This window comes from Panthera tigris, chromosome F2 (assembly GCF_018350195.1).
Source record: "Panthera tigris isolate Pti1 chromosome F2, P.tigris_Pti1_mat1.1, whole genome shotgun sequence".
In the NCBI taxonomy this organism is placed as follows: domain Eukaryota; kingdom Metazoa; phylum Chordata; class Mammalia; order Carnivora; family Felidae; genus Panthera; species Panthera tigris.
Genome location: NC_056676.1, coordinates 12,721,509 through 12,742,190, shown reverse-complemented (window position 1 = coordinate 12,742,190; position 20,682 = coordinate 12,721,509). Strand labels below are relative to the sequence as shown.

General features: G+C 41.2%; 1 protein-coding gene across 1 annotated transcript in view; it reads right to left on the bottom strand.

Annotated features, from left to right (window-relative positions):
- The window catches only part of CLVS1 (clavesin 1), a 160,501-nt gene extending 143,816 nt beyond the window's left edge, over positions 1-16,685 (bottom strand). Inside the window, exon 1 of the mRNA XM_007085004.3 lies at positions 16,231-16,685. Within this exon, the coding sequence (XP_007085066.1) occupies positions 16,231-16,685 (455 nt within the window). The remainder of the gene's footprint in view (positions 1-16,230) is intronic.
- Positions 16,686-20,682: the final 3,997 nt, after the last annotated feature.

Here is a 20,682-nt window from a genome sequence, read left to right as displayed (position 1 = left end):
TTATGCTAAATGAAATAAGCCAGTCAGAGAAAGACAAATACTGCATGGTATCACTTCTATGTGCAATCAGAAAAACAAAAACAAAAACAAAATCAAACTCATAGAAACAGACAGTAGAATGGTGGTTGCCAGGAGCTGGGAGTTAGGGCAAATAGGGAAAGGTAGGTAAAGAGTGTAAACTTTCAGTTACAAGATGACTAAGATCTAAGAATCTAATATATAACATGGTGACTATAGCTAATAACACTGTGCTGCATAACTGAAATTTGCTAAGAGAGCGGAACTTAAGTGTTCTCACCAAAACAAGGGAAAATACTTGAGGTGACGGATGTGTTAATAAACTCGCTTGTGGGAATCTTTTCACCATGTATACATAAGCAAATTAAAAAAAGAATTTAAAAAGAAACAAAAATAAATTTATGAGTTGTAAGATTGAAAATCTTAAGGTAAGACTATAAGCTCGTCCGTAAGTTCCCTGAAAGTAGGAACTTTGTTCAATTCTGTGTCCCTGGCATCTAGAAAACATCAGCCCTCTCAAAAACAAAGATTTATTGAAAGAATGAATAAAATGAGTGAAATAAAAAATATATATATCAAATCCCAAGCAGGATTTAAAAATATGCAGATAAGGGGTACCTGGGTGGCTCAGTCGATTAAATGTCTGACTCTCAGTTTGGGCTCATGTCATAGTCTCACCATTCGTGGGTTCAAGCCCCACCATCAGTGCAGAGCACACTCGGAATTTCTGTCTCCCTCTCCCTCTGCATCTCTCTCTCTCTCTCTCTCTCTCAAAAATAAATAATCATTAAAAAAATATACAGATAAAAACACCTAGACACAACTGTAGAACATCATAGACCAAGAGAAATGTTAAAGCCATGAGAAAGGAAAAACAGATTACCTGTGAAGGAATGTCAATTAGACTGACAACACACTTTTTTTTAAAAAAACAATCAGAATGCAATTAATTAATACCTTCAAAGTGTTGAGGGAAAATCATTTTTAATCTAGAGCTATATGCCCAGATAAATTATTATTGGAGAATAACAAAGAAATAACATTTCAAACATACAAAGGTTATTAAGAAAGTTTACTAGCCACAGTCCCCTCGCTTCAGCAAGAAGGAAACAATTCACAAAGAAAAACGGGGTGTAAGATTCAAAAGTGAATAAAGAAATTGTTAAAACTGTTTGGTAGATTTCAATAGGTATTAATTACAAGTAATAACAGTGACAATAACAATGCGGTTGAATACACGGGAGGACCGAAACAATAAACAGCAGTGGTTTTAAAAATGGAGAAGTTCAGAAAGAAATTGTTCTTTCTTCTGTTATTCTGAGTGAGAAACGGAGAGATTGACTGACTTTGGACTTTTTAGCAAAATCTACTAGTAAAACGTCCATAGTAAAATCTAGAAAATAATGTGTAACATAATAGAAACAGATAACTTCCAAACCCAAAGGGCAAAAATGAGGAAAAGCATGAAACACTAAAACTTGGTTAGACCCAACATAAAGCACTGCTCAGCGATAGTGGGCTAACAAGGCATTGCACTGTGAGGCAAGGGGATGTGGGGTTCTCATGGACAGCTGATGGGCAGAGAGACTTGAACATGGTTTCCAGAAAGCAATTTAACTATATGTACCAAGAGCCATAAAAGTGTTCATTGCTTATTAATTCAACTTCCTGGAATTTATCCTAAGGGAAAGAAAGTAAAGATGTGGAAAAATATTTATATAGAGAGATATTCATTATACTGTTATTTATACTTGCCAAAAAATTGAAATTGAAAGATCTAAATGGCATTAATTGAGTCATTCATTGAGTGTTAAACTATTCAGTCATTATTTTGTGCCCAATGCAGATTTAGTAAACTAATAAAGTAACCACGATATAAACTTAAGTGAAAAAAAAAAAAAGCAGAATAAGAATAATAAAAAGTAGTTGACATCTACTGAGTGCTAAGTATGGGTCAGTCATTTTTCTGAGTTTTTGCTTATATTAACTCCTTTAATTCTCATTATTACACTTGGAGGTTGAGACTATTATTATCATCATTTAATAGGTGAGGAAACTGAGGCACAGAGTGTTTAAGTTGACCAGGCTCAAGCAGGTAGGAAGTGGGAGAGCTCTGACTCATACCCAGATAATCTGGCCATAGTGCTTGAGCTCTTTACCACTGTGCTGTCCCATGTAGATATATAAAGTTATGCACAGTATAAGCCCAACCATGTGTGTGTCTGCATGCAAAATATACCTCAATTTTCAATGTAAATGGCAGTAGCTAAGTGGAGGGATTATGAATAATTTTTAATGTCCCAACACTTCCTCCATTTTCATGATTTTCTTCAATAAGAAAGCTGACTCTTATAATCACACAACCCTTCATGTAAAAGAGCCATCAACCCATTTGACAACCATTCTATGATACTATCCTAGTAGGATGTTTGCCTCCCCAGTATATCATGGAATTGTATCCACAGCTAAACTAGTAGAAGGATAATTTAATGTGGCGGTCCTTAAACTTCCTTGGGTTGTGAACCTCTTGAGAATCTGGTGGAAGCTGGGTCCCTTCTCCACCAAATACATGTGTCTAAAATTTCAGGCCATTCACATATTCCCGGTAGCCAATTGTAGACCCAAAGCCTCTGCCCTCTTAAGAGTGACCCGAGTTAAGATGCTTCACTTAGCAGCTTTACCTACCTAGCCCACTGCAAAGAACAAGAAAGAAAGTATCTCCCACGTTTCTATCCCTGACTAAGGTGTTTTTGACCTGATGATCATTGCCAATGTCCCTACCCCTGTCCCTACACCTGGGTGACTGGGTACTTAAGGGACAAAAACAGTAGAGATTCAAATATATCCATATAAAAATTATGGCCGTGGTGATGGGGCCAGGGTCTTATGACGTATAAGAAGAGAATAGTAGCTCAGATGAGGGGCTGAAGGGTATGGGCTCCATGACAGTGCTGTGTGGACCACCACCGGCTTAGAGTAGGTATGGAGAGAAGACAAGGCATATAACAAGATATAAGCAGAAAGATAAGCTACTTTATTTTTCCCACTATCTTCTTGATGAGAGACAAAGTCTTATATTTAATAGCGAGAAAAGTCGAAAAATGAAAATACAAAGGCTAAAGAAGAAATACAAAGGATAGTGCCCACTTTGGTAAAAATGGGCTTTAGTACAAGTATAAATGAAGATATAGGTCCTTTCCTGTTAGGCTGAGGGAAGTATAATAGAGAAGAAGGATACATAAGTCAGGGAGGCATGTTGTATGTGAATCCAAGGTTAGAGAAACCTTGGAAGAAAAATTGCTCAGGTTTTCAATTTCGCACAGTTCCAGAGAGATGCTGCAATGGAAGATGCTTCATGCCCTGCCTGCTGGTGCATTAGGCAGAACTGTATTTCTGAGCACACAAATGAGACGTTATAAAATTCATGCCCTGCTACAGCTCATTTGCCTGACTCCTTGGGATTCCCCATAGATCCTCACCCAAAGCATATAATTCAACAAGCTCAGTTTTCTAGCTTCCAAGCCCACAGAAACTTAGGAGAGTAAGCCTACTAATAGTAATCAGCAAAGAGCTAAGAGGAGAAAGAATTACCAAAAAAAAAAAAAAAAAAAAAAAGGAAGTGCACAGAGCATGGCACAATGGGCCATGTAGCATGAAGGCACAGCCCATATGCATCCAGAATCCCCATTCTGCTAGCTATTTCCTAGCCCAGGGTACAATAATCCATATGCCTCGTAGTTACCATTTGTCATGAAGTGTTAAGTTATATTTAACAAGGTAGGGAGTATACAATGCATTCTAAGGTTGGTTGGTTGGTTTTTTTAGCCAGAACTGAATAAAATAAAACTTTAAAATTGGCCCTTAAAAAGCAGCCCTCAACTATTTGAAGACTTAACGTCACTGGGATACCCTCTTCCCTCGCAAAGATATAAGGTAAATGAGGCATTGCAGTATTATTCTGGGAGATGAGTAATAGCAGACTGAAATGTTCCACCCATGGTGGTGCAATTCACTAATTAATATGCATGCTATAAAATTATAGGATGGATTAACTCATCAGAAACTCAGGAGAAAATGAGGGATGAACAAACTCCACACAAACCTGTTAGCATGAGGAGACCCTGAGTAGAAATAAAGAGTCGTTCACTGAGAAGGAGGCAGGGAATCAGGTTCCGCTCCCTGACCTCTATATAGAAGGTAGCGCCCTGGACAGTGAAGGTTTCCATATGTAAAGTATTTCCTTAATTTTGTCTTAGGCACGATGACACAGATAGAATATAGAATTTGAGAGATGAGAGAAAATGATGGTTGTCGTGTACTCCACGTCATTATTAGACAGTTGGTACCTGAGCTCAAGTCACACAGTGGATGGAGCCACTGTGGAATCCACAATATTGGCTCCGATTCTGGGCCCGGGTTGCTCCTGATGCTTCTAAAACACTCAGTCTCCCTTATGTCATGCTGAGAATCCCTGGGCAACGGGTAGACAGAGCACCCGAGTCTTTTCCTCCCTCCTTCTCAAGCTCAGCTGCACCCGACTCCAGTCCCTCAACAAGATTATTGTCATTGGGAAGAGTCTAGAAAGAGCCTCTGTGTCTGGGCTTTCCATTGTTCCAAATTTCTCCCCAAAAGTCAGTTGAGGGGACTCCATTGAGCCCTACTCTGTACCTATGGCTACAAAAAAGGAAAAAAATAAAACCAAAAAACCAAAAAAAAAAAAACAAAACAAAACAAAACCCAAAAAACAAAAAACCAGCATTGTGCCTCCAGGAGCTTCCCCAAAGCATGAAAAAGTGTGCAGCAAAGATTAGTGTGACAGGCATTCAGGGAAGAACAAAGGAAAGATCAGTGCTGCCCCAGCCAGGGACAAAGCTTCTTATCATGAATATGAGCTTTGAAAGATGAGTAGGACTTGGTTTGTTCTTAAACTTAAAGCCCAAGTTCCTTACGGCAAGCAAGGATAATTCCTGGCCTCAGCCTACCTCCTCAGCCTCATTTCTCCTCATGTGAACCCTTACATTCTATGCTCAATGCAACCATCTGAAGCTCTCCCAGTGGGGCAGGCTCTCTCACCCTGGATCCCTGCAGAGTGCGTTCTTTTTGTCTCAGACAGCCTCCCTCAAGTTCCCTTCCTTCGACCTGTTTAATCTTACTTCTCCCTCGACTCAGATAATGCCTCTGCAATGCCTCTTCTCTGTGCTCCTGGAGGGCCCATGCTCCCCTCATTAGAGGAATAGAGACTGAGTAGGAGGAAGTACACAAGCAAAGGTTGGGAAGGGCTGGGCTGAACCCGGGAGGAGGAGGGGAGGGGAGGGAGATCCATTTGACTCAAGCAGAGGATATTCTTTGGATATGGAAAGTGATGCCAAATTCTTAAGGTTTTGTTTGGCACAATGTGTGGCGAAGGGACTGAACCAACTTTATTAAGGAGCCATTAAAGACTCCAAGCAGGGATTTTACAACAAATTGTGAGCAGAGATTCAGTGGCACATTCCCCAAGAGCAGACCCCAAATATAATCAGGCATCATGAAGAAGGGGAAAGAGAAATATCTGGGATCGAACCATTAGCCAGCCTTGTGATTTTGTCCAGATTAAATACCTTCTATTTAAAATAAGAATAATTGGGGTGCCTGGGTGGCTCAGTCGGTTAAGCGTCCGACTTCAGCTCAGGTCATGATCTCATGGTTTGAGAGTTCAAGCCCTGCGTTGGGTTCTGTGCTGACAGCTCAGAGCCTGAAGCCTGCTTCAGATTCTCTCTCTCTCTCTCTCTCTCTCTCTCTCCCTCTCTCTCACAAAAATAAATAAACATAAAAAAATATTTTTAAAATAAGAATAATAATATCTCCTTCATAAATTGTTGTGAGGATTAAATTAATAGTGCAGCATAAGGAGGTGCTCGAAGCCTGGGAGCGTTACTAACATGAACATTGTCTATTCCAGAAAGGCACTGGGTGCTATCTGTGGGAGTGCCATATTTGAAATTAACCCAGCAGGGACAACTGGAGATAGGGAAGAATTAGAGGCAAGGAGAAGAGAAAAATGACGAGGAACAGAAAGAGAATGTGCAAAGGAAAAACAACACATCACTTTAAAGCCTTCACAACAAAATTTACCCTCTCTTTATTTTCCTGTCCAATGTTACATTTTGCAGTATAGTAGCAATAACTTCTACTGCTTTATAGTACACTCACAATAAATGGCTTCTGAGCCTGATTTACAACCTCAGGGAAGCGCAGACATTTAATCATTCCAGCAGCTGCTTAAGGATCTGTATATCACCGCTCAGGAGCGATTATCTAGGAACCATATTTAAAGGGCAGGAGAGCCGGTGGCTTCTTAAAGAGCTGAGTTTCAGGGCTCAGGGATTGGGGGGTTGAAGTCTGGGCAGATGCCAAAGGGCTTCCTTCTACAGTATCCTCCTTGTAAAGGGGATCAGAAGATGCTTCCTGGTTTATTGAGAACTGGGGAAAGCAGTTAGTCACCCAGAAGAGCTTCACGTTGTACAGGAAAAGGTCCCATCTCTTGCAATATACTCTTTCAAGAAGCCAGCTATGCTCATGAGAAAATCAACAGTGAACGCAGCATAGAGGCAACATCATGCTTAAAACTTGCCCTTTCTCCGTGCCCTCCTTTACTGACACTGGCCTTTACAAGAACAGACGCAGGGCATGCCCCCATAGCAGCATGATTTCAAGTCAAGTAATTGAGAGCAAGCTCACGGTGTTGGCTGCTTTATCCAGGCCATGCGCTGAGGAGCAGGAAGTTATTCTTAGGCCCTTAGATTTCTAGCCATTGGAGGACAGTTTTTTATCTACAAGGTAATGAGGGTCGTGTCTTTTAAACTCCTGGGCTTTTAAGTGTGAGTTTGGGAAGAACAGCTGGCCTGGAAAGATATGCTGTCAATAAAAGCTTGCTTTCCTGGTCCCTGTAGCCCCTTCTCACTGCAAAGCTGCCCTGCTTTTGTAACATGTTGCAGGAGCCATAAGACATCTGCCATGTCTTGGAGGGCCAGCCACCCAGTTAGGCAGGGGCATACGCTGCTGCGTTATCTCAGAACGGAGACCCTTTTCAAACCCCGTGGGAGATGGCTTCTAACAGGCAAGCTTCCAAGGGCCTGAACGCAATCCAAAGGGGATGGAGACTGCGGGAAGAAAGCAGCTGAGCCCTGGACCGAGCGGAATGGTCGTGGAAGTGCTGGAGAATGTCTGATAAGGAGTTTTGTGGAGGATGAAGGGGATTTAAAAGAAATATTTGAAGAACCGTTTGGCTGACTCACATGACAAGCCATATACTCGTCCAGCAGGGCGAGGAAGCAACATAAACTCTCCCAACTCCATCCTCTCATCAATCATCAGCTTTTTAGGAGCACATAACAGAGATATAGTCTATTTTATAACAGCTTTTAACAGAATAAGGAATCATATCTTGGGCATTTTAGACTCTGGATTAGATAGAGAGATAAAAGTGGAAAAACCACTTGGATTACAGTTAAGAAAGGAAATAAATGGCTCCCTATGTGCCAGACCCCTTACTGATCTAGCAACTTACTTAATCCTCAGAGCCCTGCAAAGTACATATGATCATTACCAGACAAAGAGGAAACTACGCGTTAGAAGAATTACATATGGCACCAGGGTCACTAGCAGGCTGCAGAGCTGGTGGCCTGCAGGCTGTGAGCCAGTTGAAAGTCCATGTGGACACTTGTTTTAATGCAAGGTATGGGGAGGGCCTCCGATCACTATCTTAAGTCAGGCTCATATTGACACCCCTTTTGGTAACATATTCCAAGGAACAACCAGATTCCTTTGGGGAGCTGGAATTTAAAAAAAAAAAAAAAAAGATAATCAAAGTTGTCATCACTGTTACCATTGCCAAATAATTAGGGCTAAATAATTAGTGGATAAGATTTTCAACACTTAATTTGCCTAGATTTTGTGAGATTGGAATCTGTGGCAACAGGATTTGCCTATTGAGCTATGACATCCTTTTCAAGTTGTCTGAGACCTTGAAGTGACTGGTGTTAGCTTGCTTGCTTACTGAGACCTCACTGGGAACCGCCCCCCCGAATGTCTGACTTAGTGGCCCCCAAGAATGGCAAATGAATTAGGTTTGAGATCCTGCTTGTTTTCGCCACTTACCTAAGCTGTGTGACCTGGGATAGGTTACCTAACCTCGCTGATCCTTAATTTCATCATCTGCAAAATATGGATATTAATAGTGCCTATGTAACAGCATGACTGTCTGCCACATGGTAAACACTTGGTAAGCAAGTTTGATTTTGTGGCTGTAATAACTCCCCTCTGTTCATTTTTGCTCATTTCCAAGCTCATAACAATTGAAAAGCTGATCACAACCAGAGCAATTCCAGGAACGTATCTGTAGGAAGAACAGACGGTGAGTATTTTTCTTGAGCTGCTCTCAAGAGGCTTTGGGATCTGGGGAGGAGGGTGACTTCCTGGCCCTGGTGAGAAACATAAAACCCACTTGGCCTGCCCCATCTCCTCTCACCTCACCAATACTCGGCATGGATACATTAGAAATTTGTCCCCTTTTGTGCCACAAAGTTCTTATACTGAGCACAGTCAAACTGAAAGAGGCGTAGACCCCCTGCTACTTCTAAAAAGCTCTTTTATGCTCTTCCAAAAGCTAAAGGTGAACCTCAATCAACTGGCTTATTTATAGTTTGAAGAGTTATATCCCTCCTACTGCCTCAGGGTTTTAATCAGAAGAAAGAACCTACTTACTGTTCATCTCCCACTGCCAAATCACACCACAGAGCTGTAGGACATTTGCCACGTCAGCCCTTTGGAGGTTGCCACAGGTCAGCAATAAGCAGTGACGTTTGAAGGAGCTTCTATCTCCAGCATATCCATCAAATAAATTACTGCCTGGCATGAGGGGACGAGGAGCAGCTGAACACCTTCCCAGAACAAAACAGTGAGTGGAAAAGCACCTGTCCCTAAGAACAGACAGAGGCCAGGTTGTTTTCTACATGATAAAGTAAATATGACAGCGTCCTTGCTTTCAGACTTGGGAAGGCGAGAAGGTCAAGCACCTTACTAACATTCATCTTCCTGTCATTTAATGCTTAGAGGGACTCAGGGGAAACTGGTGTGAGAAGCCATTCTGGGAGCGGGAGCTCAGAACAGGAGCTTGTGGGCCCTCAGGAACCCACACAGGGCTGGACCACTGCAGTAGTTCAGGACGTTTACTGAGTACATGAAGGAATGAACGAGGCTTGGATTCATCCCATGGAAGAATGACAACTCTTGTCTATTGGTCAGCACCCCAACTGCTTTTGTATTTGCTCAATCTGAAGCGGTAAGTCCTTCTCCACTTCCTTTCCCTCATATTAGGGACTAGGCAGGCCCTTGCCATTGAGCCTCCAGAATCATCTCAACTTCTGGTGCTCCCAGCCTCTAAAGCACGTTCCTCACCTTTGGAGCCCCATTAGAACGCATGCACAAGGAATGGCTTTATGGTTTACCCTGAACTTCCCAGTGTCTCTTGGCTAGAAGAGGGAACTGAGGAGAAGTTGTGAAACACCTTGAATTTGGGCCCTGGAGCCACACTGTAGTAACATACGAGTAACACTTAATAGCATACGAGTGATTCAGATTTTGATTGTAAGAGGCTCTGGAAACTTTTGAGGTCAGAGTAGAAATGAGGCCACAGCTAAGGCTTAGCAGAAAAGCATAGCCTTTATGTTCAGACAAAACAGGGAAGAATTCTGTCTCTGTTATATATTATCTAAACACCATATAGATCCTTGTGGGTCTGTGGAAAGGATTAGGGAAAAAAATGTGTGTATATATATACGTATATATATATACGTATATATATATACATATATATATATAAATATATATATACACATAAATATATGTATATATATACATATACTTACTGTATAGCTTGGTATAAATAATAACTTGGCATAAAGGTGCTTAACAAATGGTAGTTATTGACATTGGTGTTAGGACATTTCTAGACACTCTCCATCAGTGGTTCTCAAAGTGGACACCAGCTCCCCTAAGGGCTTTTGAAACATGAAGGTGACCTTTACAGTTACCACAGTGCCTGGGAGATGGGATACAAAACATTCCACAATGCTCGACAGCCCTATGCGTTAAGAACTGAGCAGCTCTGAATGGCCGTTGTGCTCCTTTTGAGAATCACTGCCACTAACCTGCTGATCTGTCCATTGTGACTCACTGCACTCATCTACACACGTACCCACCTCCAGGAAATCCACTTACAGACTTTCAGAAGCTCTGTGCATGTTTTGGAATAACTAGTCACTCAGGGGCTGAACAATTGGCTCCAGATGTCTCTGGAGCTTGGAATTAGAAGCTTTGAGTCTAAGTTTTTCCATTGATGAATCATTCAGTTCCTTGGTTAGAAAGGATCTTCTCCTCCTCCGATCTCTTGTCATCTGTCCCTTAGTGGTACTAAAACTCCCCAAATGGTTAATGAGCATTAAATCAGAAAACATACACGGAAACGCTTGGGAATCATAAGGTTCTGTGCAGCTGTATAGTATACAGATATTCAGTATTATGTGCTATAATACAATTGACTAGGAGCCAACTTAAGGCTTTTCTCTTGTGAAATCTGATTGGCCTGAGCAGTGCTTTGCCAAGGCATATTGGGAGCCTGAGGCACAAGGAAAAATTAATGATCTTATCCTGCCTTCTTTTAAATTTTGACATTTTGTTCATCATGGATTTTTTGGCATTAATTTTGATTTTAAAATATTTTATGACAGGGGCACCTGGGTGGCTCAGTCAGTTAAGCGTCCAACTGTTGATTTCTGCTCAGGTCATGATCTCACAGCAGTGAGATCAAGCCCTGTGCTGGGCTCCGTGCTGGAATGGAGCCTGCTTAACATTTACTCTCCCTCTCCTTCTGCCCCTCCCCAGCTCATGCTCTTTTTTTCTCTAAATAAATAAATAAATAAATAAATAAATAAATAAATAAATAAAATAAAAATTAGAACTATAAAAACATTTTATGACAAAATTATTTATTTTGATCACTGAGAGCTTTAGTGCCCCCCTTAAATTTTACACCCCAGGCAAATGGCCCCATCCCTCACCCTCATGCTGGCCCTGGGTCTGAGGTCTCAGCTCAGATTCCCTAATCTTCCATCCAGTTGGTTGTGCTTTGATCCAAACCTTCAGCCCTTGTTATGTACGGTGGGGAAAGACAGTCTACAAGATTCATTGGCTTCTTACAATAACTCTATAAGCATGAAGGTAGTAATGAAATGGTCCATTAGCCCCCTTTTTGCTCTACTCAATTACCCTAACTTAGCTCTTCCTTCAGGTGCCCCAGCTTCCTGAAAGGACCAACTAATTTTCAACCTGTTTGCGGATTTCTGAGTTTTCTTAATTTTGAGAAATAAACAATACACTGACAAAAGAAGGTCAAGTGTCATTTATATATTATGATTGGCATTGCATTTCCAATTGTTTTTCCCTGGGGACCAGCTGGTTTACACATGGATATTATGGTAGTTTATCATGGGACTTTTATTATCTGGACCTTCCTTCCCAAATATCTTTCTCATAGCCTGAGAATGTAATAAACAACAATAGGGAGGGGCACTAAGACCAGGTCATTTCTCAGAGCCTCCCAGTCATGACTGAGCTTCCCTAAAGCACTTTGGAGCATGGTGGCTTGGGGACTCAACTGCATCCTTTATACCTTTCCAGGTGGAGGAAAGTTGGTAATGGTTCAAATCCTGCTATTTGGATTTGGAAAGTACATCTTGTGACCCAGTAGCCTAGATATTTGCTGGACTGGAATTTTTCTTTTTTTCTTAAGAAACAACTGCCATTTGTGGAACACCAACTAATGTTAATCTATGATCATCATCAGCCCCACTTTATAGGTGAGAAACAGTGTAATAAGAATTTAAGCAACTTGCTCAGAATCACATGGCTGATTAGGAGACAGTTGGGATATGAAGCCAGCTGTCTGGCTTCGGAGTTTCTGAGTGCATTTAATCACTGTTCTATTCCGCATCTTGGACACCATCAAGCAGGGCAATTGGGGTTAATCCTTGCAACAGCTCCACATGCCAGATATTATACCCATTTCCACTTGATGAATGGAGACTCCAGAAAGTAAAATAACTTGACCAAACTTAACTCCTTTGTAGCTGAGTAAAATCCAAGAAAACAAGACATGCTCCTTTATGATCACACTTCCCTCTGTGGGAAGGGCATTCACGGGCAAATCAGGCTGTATGACCAGGTACAAGTATGCAGCCCAGAAAGAAACAAGAAATGGATTTCCTTTTTATCAGATCTTAAGGGGGAAACAGAGTCTAGGTGAGACAGATCAAAAGGCCCATTGAGCAGTGGTGCCCCCCCAGGTCTCCATTACTTACCAAGCAGGTGGGCTGAAAGGTGACCTCTGATGACTCAGAAAGGGCCAGCTTCATTTTATGAATAAATATGTGAGTGCTGATTTCATCTAATTCATCTCACTTCAGCCTGGTAGCCTCAGAAAATACAGAAACCACAAAGCTCTCTGCTGAGGCCTGATTTCTGGAGGAGGCCAGTGTGTGTTCCAGGAGCCCAGTGCCCCCGCACTCCAGCTGGCACCCTCACCCAGGCCCGGGGAGCCCCGCCTCTGGAGGACAGCGCTTCCTACCGGTCACCTTTCTGCGCTTTTGTTCGTGGCATCTGGGTTTAGATGAATGAGATTTACACGGTTTTAATAAATATTAATAACCATCTTAATCTCAGCAAACCTTTCACAGGAGATATTCAAATCACTTCCCACTCATCTTAGGGGCCCAATGAGAGTGAAGTAATCATTTTGCAAAGCTGTGCCAACCCTTCCGGGCCTTTTGGGCCTCATTTAATCTGGGTCTGTGTGACAGGGAATGTGTTCGGGGAGAAAACAAAGAAGTTCTTAGGATGGCCATACAGGCAGACCGCACCCACCGGCCCACTTTCATTTTCGAGTGTTGTACTCCTGTCTCTATCTTTATTTATCTACTCTCTGTGCTCCGTTCTTTTTGTAGTGGGATGTTTGATAATATTAATAATAATACCAGAAGCTCATATTTGTTGAGTGCTTACCATGTGCCAAACAACGAGCTGTGTTCCTTAAGTGCATCTTTCATTTGGTCGTCCCAACTGCATTATTAGCTAGACATCCCCACCTTACAGATGAGAAAACAGTCTCAGAGAGGTTGTTTGTCCCAGGTCATATAACCAATAAAGCACACGTCACTTGCCGGGTTCCAACTGAGGTTTGCTTGTTTCTAATGATCTTTGGTTGTCACTGGGATAGCCTGATCATTTACCTTCCTGTTGAAACCAAAATATTTGGAACAAATGGTATTGTATAGTTTGGGGAAAAAAATCGTCTCAAGTAGACTCAGCCTTTGTAGGCTAGGGGCGAGGGTGGGAGGGAAAAAAGAGAGAGAGGTTACTTCAAAAAGCCTAGTGAATTAGGAAGCTATAAAGTGAATTTTAAAATCCCTATCCATCCATCCATAGGATCAGGCTGAATGAACTCCACGTTCATGAGCCATTAGAGCTGAAGGTGTCTCAGGGATTACCTAACTTGAGCTTCTTATTTTACACTTGAGGAAATTGAGGAACAGAGAAGTGAAGTAACTTGTTCAAGGTTATTGTAGTCATAAACATTTGGATTATTCTCTTGGAGACTCGTTTCTTTTTACTATTATTATTTGTTATTATTTCTTAACACATTTTGTGATATACATGGGCCGAATGCTAATACAAAATAAGATATTTTGCTCTGATGTATTTTTATGGATAAATTACTACTTAGCATCCAAACAGATGGAAGTTCTAGAATACTTACAACCACTAAGAACAAATGAAGTCAGCACGATTATTCTCCAGAATCATCAAAATTGTCCTGTTCCAAAATTCAACATGTTAACATGCCATTCTCAAAAGGATGGCCGTTTTCTCTGGTATAAGACGGATGCCCTGTGTTGATGGTTTGTGTGTCTCAGAAGGAATTCACTGATGGCAGATGGGAGTTAGCTGTTCGTATGCTTGCACACTGAAGGACACTGGATTGCACAGGGGACTCTTTTCTGGCAGGGACCTTGTGTTAACAGAGCAGAAACGTGGAGAGGCATTCTCGCCCAGATGCAGAGCTGACCAAACTCTAGACTCATAGAGTTAAGACCCTGAAATACCTTTTCAGGATTAAGTTGTGCTATCACAATTTATCAACCAGAAAATAGCCAGTGATTACTTAGTTTATAATATTATCATTTTTAAGAGGAGGAGGAATGATAGGAAGTAATAAAGGGCCACCTTACAAATTCCTTTTAATTATACTGGGGAGGAATTATTTGGTTTATTCTGAAAGTCAAACCTGCGTCTCCCCAGCTACCATAAAAATTTCAACAATTATACCTCTGTGAAAACTAAAGCCACAGGTGAACTTTTGGAGAGTGATACATGCATTCTTTCTCATTCAACATTTGTTGGATAGTGTGCCCTGTGCCAAAAAGATATGAAAGACACGAAACAGGCAGTTTCCTGACCTCATGGAACTTGCAGACTCGGGTGGAGAGGTAAGAAAGGGTATACAAGTAAACACACGATTATAGTAATGCCGGGTTGAGACAACTCGTTCTCCAGTCAGACTGCTGGGGGGTCCACTCCCACTCCATATTTCACTAGTTCTGTGACATTGAGCGAGCTACTTAATTTCGCAAAGTCTTGTGTCACCAAATGTGAACTAGGGATAATAATAATATCTTTTGTGGAAAGTTCTCATTGGGTTAAATGAGACAATATACATAAATGCTTAACAGAGTATGAGGTAAGTATTCCAAAATAATAGCTGTACTAACAATGGTTCTTACACTCTTCTTGCAAATAGGTTAATGGAAATATGAACAAAAGAAGGGCACTTAACTAAAAAGGGTTGGGGCTGGCAGTAGATGAAGACTATAGAGTGAAGAAGCAGGAAGATGAGTATAAATGGTAGGGCAGATTGGGTCCAGGGTGGTTGGAACTGGGATAAGAAGTGGTGGTTCTCTCCTTTAGGTGCTTGTCGAGGCAAGTCCAAAGGCTTGGAGGCATGGAAAAACCTCAGCCATTCAAAGCAAGGCTTATACTTCCTTCCAGCTGGACCAGAGAACGCGAAGGCCAGAGGATGAAGTACAGCAGGAGATAGGAGATGTACTAGATGGATTGCAAAGGACCTGACTTTACCTTGAAGGCTTCGCAGGTCATGGAAGAATTTTCATCAGCAGAGCGACGTCACAGAATTTTGGAAGGGTCACTCCAGCTACAGTATGGACAAGAATGGCTCGAGAAAGATTAGAGCTGAGGCAGGGGTGCCCGTGACAAGCCTGCTGCAGAAATTCAAGGGACAAATGAAGAGAACCTAAACCAAGGCAGTGACAAGGGGAGCAAAGAGAAGTGACGAGATTTGAGACTTTTGAGAAGAAAGGCGTGGGCCTTGGCAATTAATCGGATGTGAGGAGCAAAGGCAAGAAGCAGTCACGGACGACACCCGGATTTCTGGGTGGGGAGACTGGAAGGCTGGAAAAGCAGGTATAGTGGGAAAGATGGTGCGTTCGATTTGACACATGCTGAGTCTGGGGTTCTTTACAGGATTTTCAGGGAGAGATGCACTTGGGTAGAGAGGTCTGGCACTCCGAAGAAATACAGGATATTAAAGTCATGGAGAGGATCCAAGAAATTATTTACGTGATGAAAACACTTGATTTAAAGCCATCTACTGAATCCATTTTTGTTGTTTTTGCTGTTAAAGATGAGAACACTAAAGGCAGAATATATGGTTCTTCTAGAAGACCAGCTTTCAATTTTATGAAAATAAATGACCCACTCTGATGAACATAATAATGATTTCTAAGGCGTCTTGCCATTCTGACACTACGATTCTATTGTTCCAAAACACTGCTGTGAATCTGGAAATGCATTTGATGACAGTAATCCTCTGGCCTTAAAACTTCCTTTGGGGTCGGGGAGGGGAAACTATATATATATATATATTATATATATATACATATATATATATATATATATACATATACATATTTTTTTAAAGAAAAGCTCGTTAGTCACACATTTTTTTTCATTTTTTTTTAAATGAAAGCCATACGACCCTAAACATGCAGTACGTATGCTTATAAAAAGGAAAAACCAAGGAAAGACACTATCTACATTTACCTACTCTGGTCCCAATTGGCCGCAAACAGCAGAAGAATCTTCCTGCCGTAGTGATCTCGGCTTTCCAGCACTCCGGGGAACCCATCGATGAGAGCCCTCTTAATGCCAGGATCATCAGCCTTGAAGTTTTTGAACATGTCCAGGTGTAGCTGGCGGTACTGAAAGTACTGGGCCAGGAGTCTAAAGGCATCTGCTTGGTGAAACTTCCTGGCTCGGAGAAATCTCAGGATGAAGGCATCATCTGTACGCAAAAATCCAATGTCAGGCCTGGTGATGATCATGTCCCTGACTTGCTGGATATCCTGATGTAAAACATCTGGGTTTTCATTCAGTTCCAGGCGAGCTTTCTCTATAGTCTCTGGACTGAGTCCGGCCTGTAAATGGGTCATCTTGGCCAAATCTCCTTTCCAAGTGCTTAATTGCTGATATTTTGGAAGAAGGGAGACTGGTCCCATTCACCCGATGGTCTGCTGAAATCGGGGCCCATTCAACAGTTTTTCTGCTACCAAGCTGCCACTGAAACAGACAAATCGAAGGCCTTCTTTCTGTTCTTAGAAAGCAGTAGGACATTCAGGTCCTATGTGGTGGTGGCCATCCAGAAAGGAGGCAAAAACGAGACCATTTCTTACTGCAAAACAAATGCACACAAGAGAGACAAAACAGTGATGATACAAAGAAAATCTGGGCAAATTAATTGGAACTTAGATAAAAAAAAAAAAAAGGCAGTATTGTGCTGTGGATTTGATTAGGTATCCAAAGAACAAAGGCTAAATTATCTTTAAAATGGTGTAATTGGGATAATTTTATTGCTGACCTCCTGAATGCATAATATGCAAATATTTGGAACTTTCTAGTCACACTGATTAGTTACCATAATAGTGTATGGTCCGATTAGTAATAGATCGCTCTTTTATTAAGTACTTTAAGAAACACTAAGAAGAAAGATCCTTCTCTGTTACAGCATGCTTTATGGGGCTGTTCACAGGCCTAGATGTGGCAGAGAAATTAGGGCTGCTGTACAATTTATTAGCCTCCCCATTAGCCTCTTTTCTCAAAGAGAAGTACCTTTCACAGAAATGCCCCCCCCACCTTTTTCAAAGGCAGTTATTTGCATCTTAACAATAAAAAGGGACTGTTAAAGGTCACTCTATCCTAACCCCACAGGTACCTAATTACTCAAAACTGAGCTGACAACAGCTGGGGGGAGGGGGAGGGGGGCAGCCTCGTGGCTGGAAGCCTGACCTTCAATAATCAAATTCAACAGCAATGAGAAAGGATGCTCACGTGTCTTACAAGCGGCTTTATTATTTGCCTTTGTTAGTCTTCTGTAGGAAAGGCAAAGGGATTTGAAACTCCTGATTGCTTTCCTGCTGACCCAATATCCACACAGGCTTAAAAATCCTCCCATTTACATAACTTTCCTGTTGTTCGGAGATATTATTTTACTTATGATGATTGTTTTAATCTCCTCATATATATCTCTTAAGATGTCTACACCTAAACGGTATACAGAAGGACATCTATATTATTTACATCTTCCTCATTTTAAATATAAATTCATATTCTAATGCCTTCAGATATTTGTTTGGTATGATCTGGAAGTTCTAAACATCAGAAGACATACTAGGTGTAAATGAACTTGAAGGCATATTTTTTTTCCTAGCTTTCCTAGGTCGACAGTATCTGCAATCAGAGGAAGAATATTTATTCCCAACTTAGTTATTATTGGTAATGCTTTATCATACAAAATAATGTAAAAGACAAAATTATTCTTCTGCTTAATTTAGAATGACCAGTTAGTTCTTAAGGGAGACAGTCAACTCACACATTTCTGTTTTATATTGTGGTATAGGGGAGATGAAGAATAGTTAAAGTAACTGGTATTCATTGTCAAGATGAGGGAGTAATAGAAATTCGATGTGTAAAATGTTGGCTTTGTAGAATAGTTTGTAAGAAAACGGCATTTAGCTCTGCCATATGCAAAAACAAGAAATAGAATAAAGTCTTGAGCTTCACTAATTTTAAGGACTTAGGATTGTAAATGGAAAATAATGCTACGAACTATTCCCAGGATTGGAAGAAACTGCCAAACCCATCTCGTTCAACACCCATCTGATGTTAAAATTCCCTGTCTAGTAGCCTTACAAAAGCCGTTCAGAAAATTCCCTTGTTTGATGTCTCCTTTTCTGGTTCATCCCTACACTCACAGCAATATGTCCTTACTATTTCCACCAACGAACTGACCAGGAAGATCATATAATTTATTATCCAAATTTAGACATGAGGGGATGCTAATAATAATAATAATAATAATAATGCTAGCACAATAGTTATAAACTGGGACAATTCTAAGCAAACCCAGAAAGATGGTCACCCTACTAGTGATGATATTTTTGTTCCTATATCCAATAGACAAATTTCAGTACTCTTTATGGGTGACCCCTATCAACATTTTATATTGCTGACTTCATCCTTCTTAAAACTCTCTCCCCCATTCTCCCACTCTCTTTCTCTAACTCCAGACGCCGTGATTTTTCTTTTAGCCGTGTTGATCCCTGCTCCCTCTTCTCTTTCTGTGAACACTTTAGTGGGTGTTTCCAGGATCTTGCCCCATGATGTGACCGCCTACGTGTAATATAACTTCCGTCTATAGCTCTTTCTCGGTCTCCAGGCTACATATCCAACTGCCTTTTCAGCAACCTCACGGACACATCTTCTACACACCACAGACTCCATATGCTTAAACCTGAACTAACCATCGTTCCTCATCTTGAATTTGTCCCTCCACCTCCATCCCTTAGTGACTAATGTCACCTTCTGTGCAGCTTCCATTCTAAAAACCTGGGAGTCCACTATTATTCCACTCTCTCCCTTATTGGCCACTTCCAGACAATTACTTCCATAATATTTCTTAAATCTGCCCATTTTTTCCATCCAATCTCACACTGTCTGTTTAGCCCTGCAACGTTCTCCCTATGGCACCTTTGCTGCCAAACTTGCCCTTCTCTCGTCCGTTCTCTGTATTGTAATTGAAATCTGCTCATGTCATTCCTTGAATTGTCCAATTGTCCTAGGATAAAGTATAAAACTATGTAATAAGGTTTTTAAGACCCTTCTCCGTGTGGTGCCTATCTCTCTCCAGATTCACCATCTGGCCAAGTAGCCACTCAGAGTCACTTGACATTTCTCCTCACCTCTCAGGACCTTGACAAAGAATAACCACTGACGAACTCCTCTTTGCCCTTCAGGAGTCATCTTGGACACCACTTTCTCTAGGAAGCCTCCCTGACCTTCACAGGTCACTGGTAGCCTCACAGCCCTGACCGCATCATTTCACTGCCATTTTCCTCCCTCCCTTTTTCCTCTGAACTCTTTGTGGAGAAGAGCTGGATCCCGCTCATCTGTGTATCCCCAGTACAGGGCCTGGCACAAAGAGTGTCACCTCCATGGGTGGAGCACCTTTGTTACGCTCACCAACTATCCTCAGCACCTAACACAGTGTCTACCGGGGCATAGGTGCCCGAAAAAATATAGAGAGTAAATGCATAAAGAAGGTAGTCAAAACATTGTTTCAATGAGTGAGTTGCTTCCCATTCTGTTGGATGCCTCTGGAATCATTTTCCTTAAATGACAGTGTTGCAGCTAACTTAATTTCCTAGGAGAATTTAGCCTAGGCACGTTGTACTTCAGATCACTGCCTCCTTGAAGCATGCTCGGTGATGGTCCCTGTTCCAAGCCATGGCACAGGACGTTTAGACAAGTCATAGCAATAGCTTGTCCCCTTCAGAAGATTTAAAATTTCTGGGAGCAAGTTAAACACCTTATAGTTCAGGGAACTCTACAATGTTTCTGAAATAAATTACTATGGGTTCAAGGAGAGAGCGGAGGTTGCGTTTTTCATGGCCTGCTTCCACACATAGCTATGCCTCCAATCTATAATAACTGAAATAAATTTGCTTCAATCTACATCTTTATTCTGTCCTCAGCATACAGTAGAAGCTTCTGGGGAGAGAACCCAAGCTAGGATCGCTGGGTTTCATACTCAGGATGAAACAGATATTTTCCATTAAAGGCAAATCCTTCACTTCAGATCTCTGAATAAACTGCTACTTAAAGAACAATGTCAATTGATAATATTTAAGGCTAAAAATGCTATGCCGTTCAAGAACATTCTCCAGGACGTAACATTTCACTTGACTGTCATCTTCTGTTCACGTGAAGGACTTGGTTCTCATTCAACTTTTCTAAATTTGTCAAACAAGGATAGAGGGATACATTGGACTTGGTATCACATGAAGTAGGAGTTGTTTTCTGTCCTAGGGGTATGAATAATAACAAGAGCTTTAATTTCCAATTTATTATAACTGTAGTTATTATGTCCCAGGCACTTAATACTCTCTATTTATATATTACATTCTTTAATCTTTAGAACAACTGTATGAGAAGAGTATA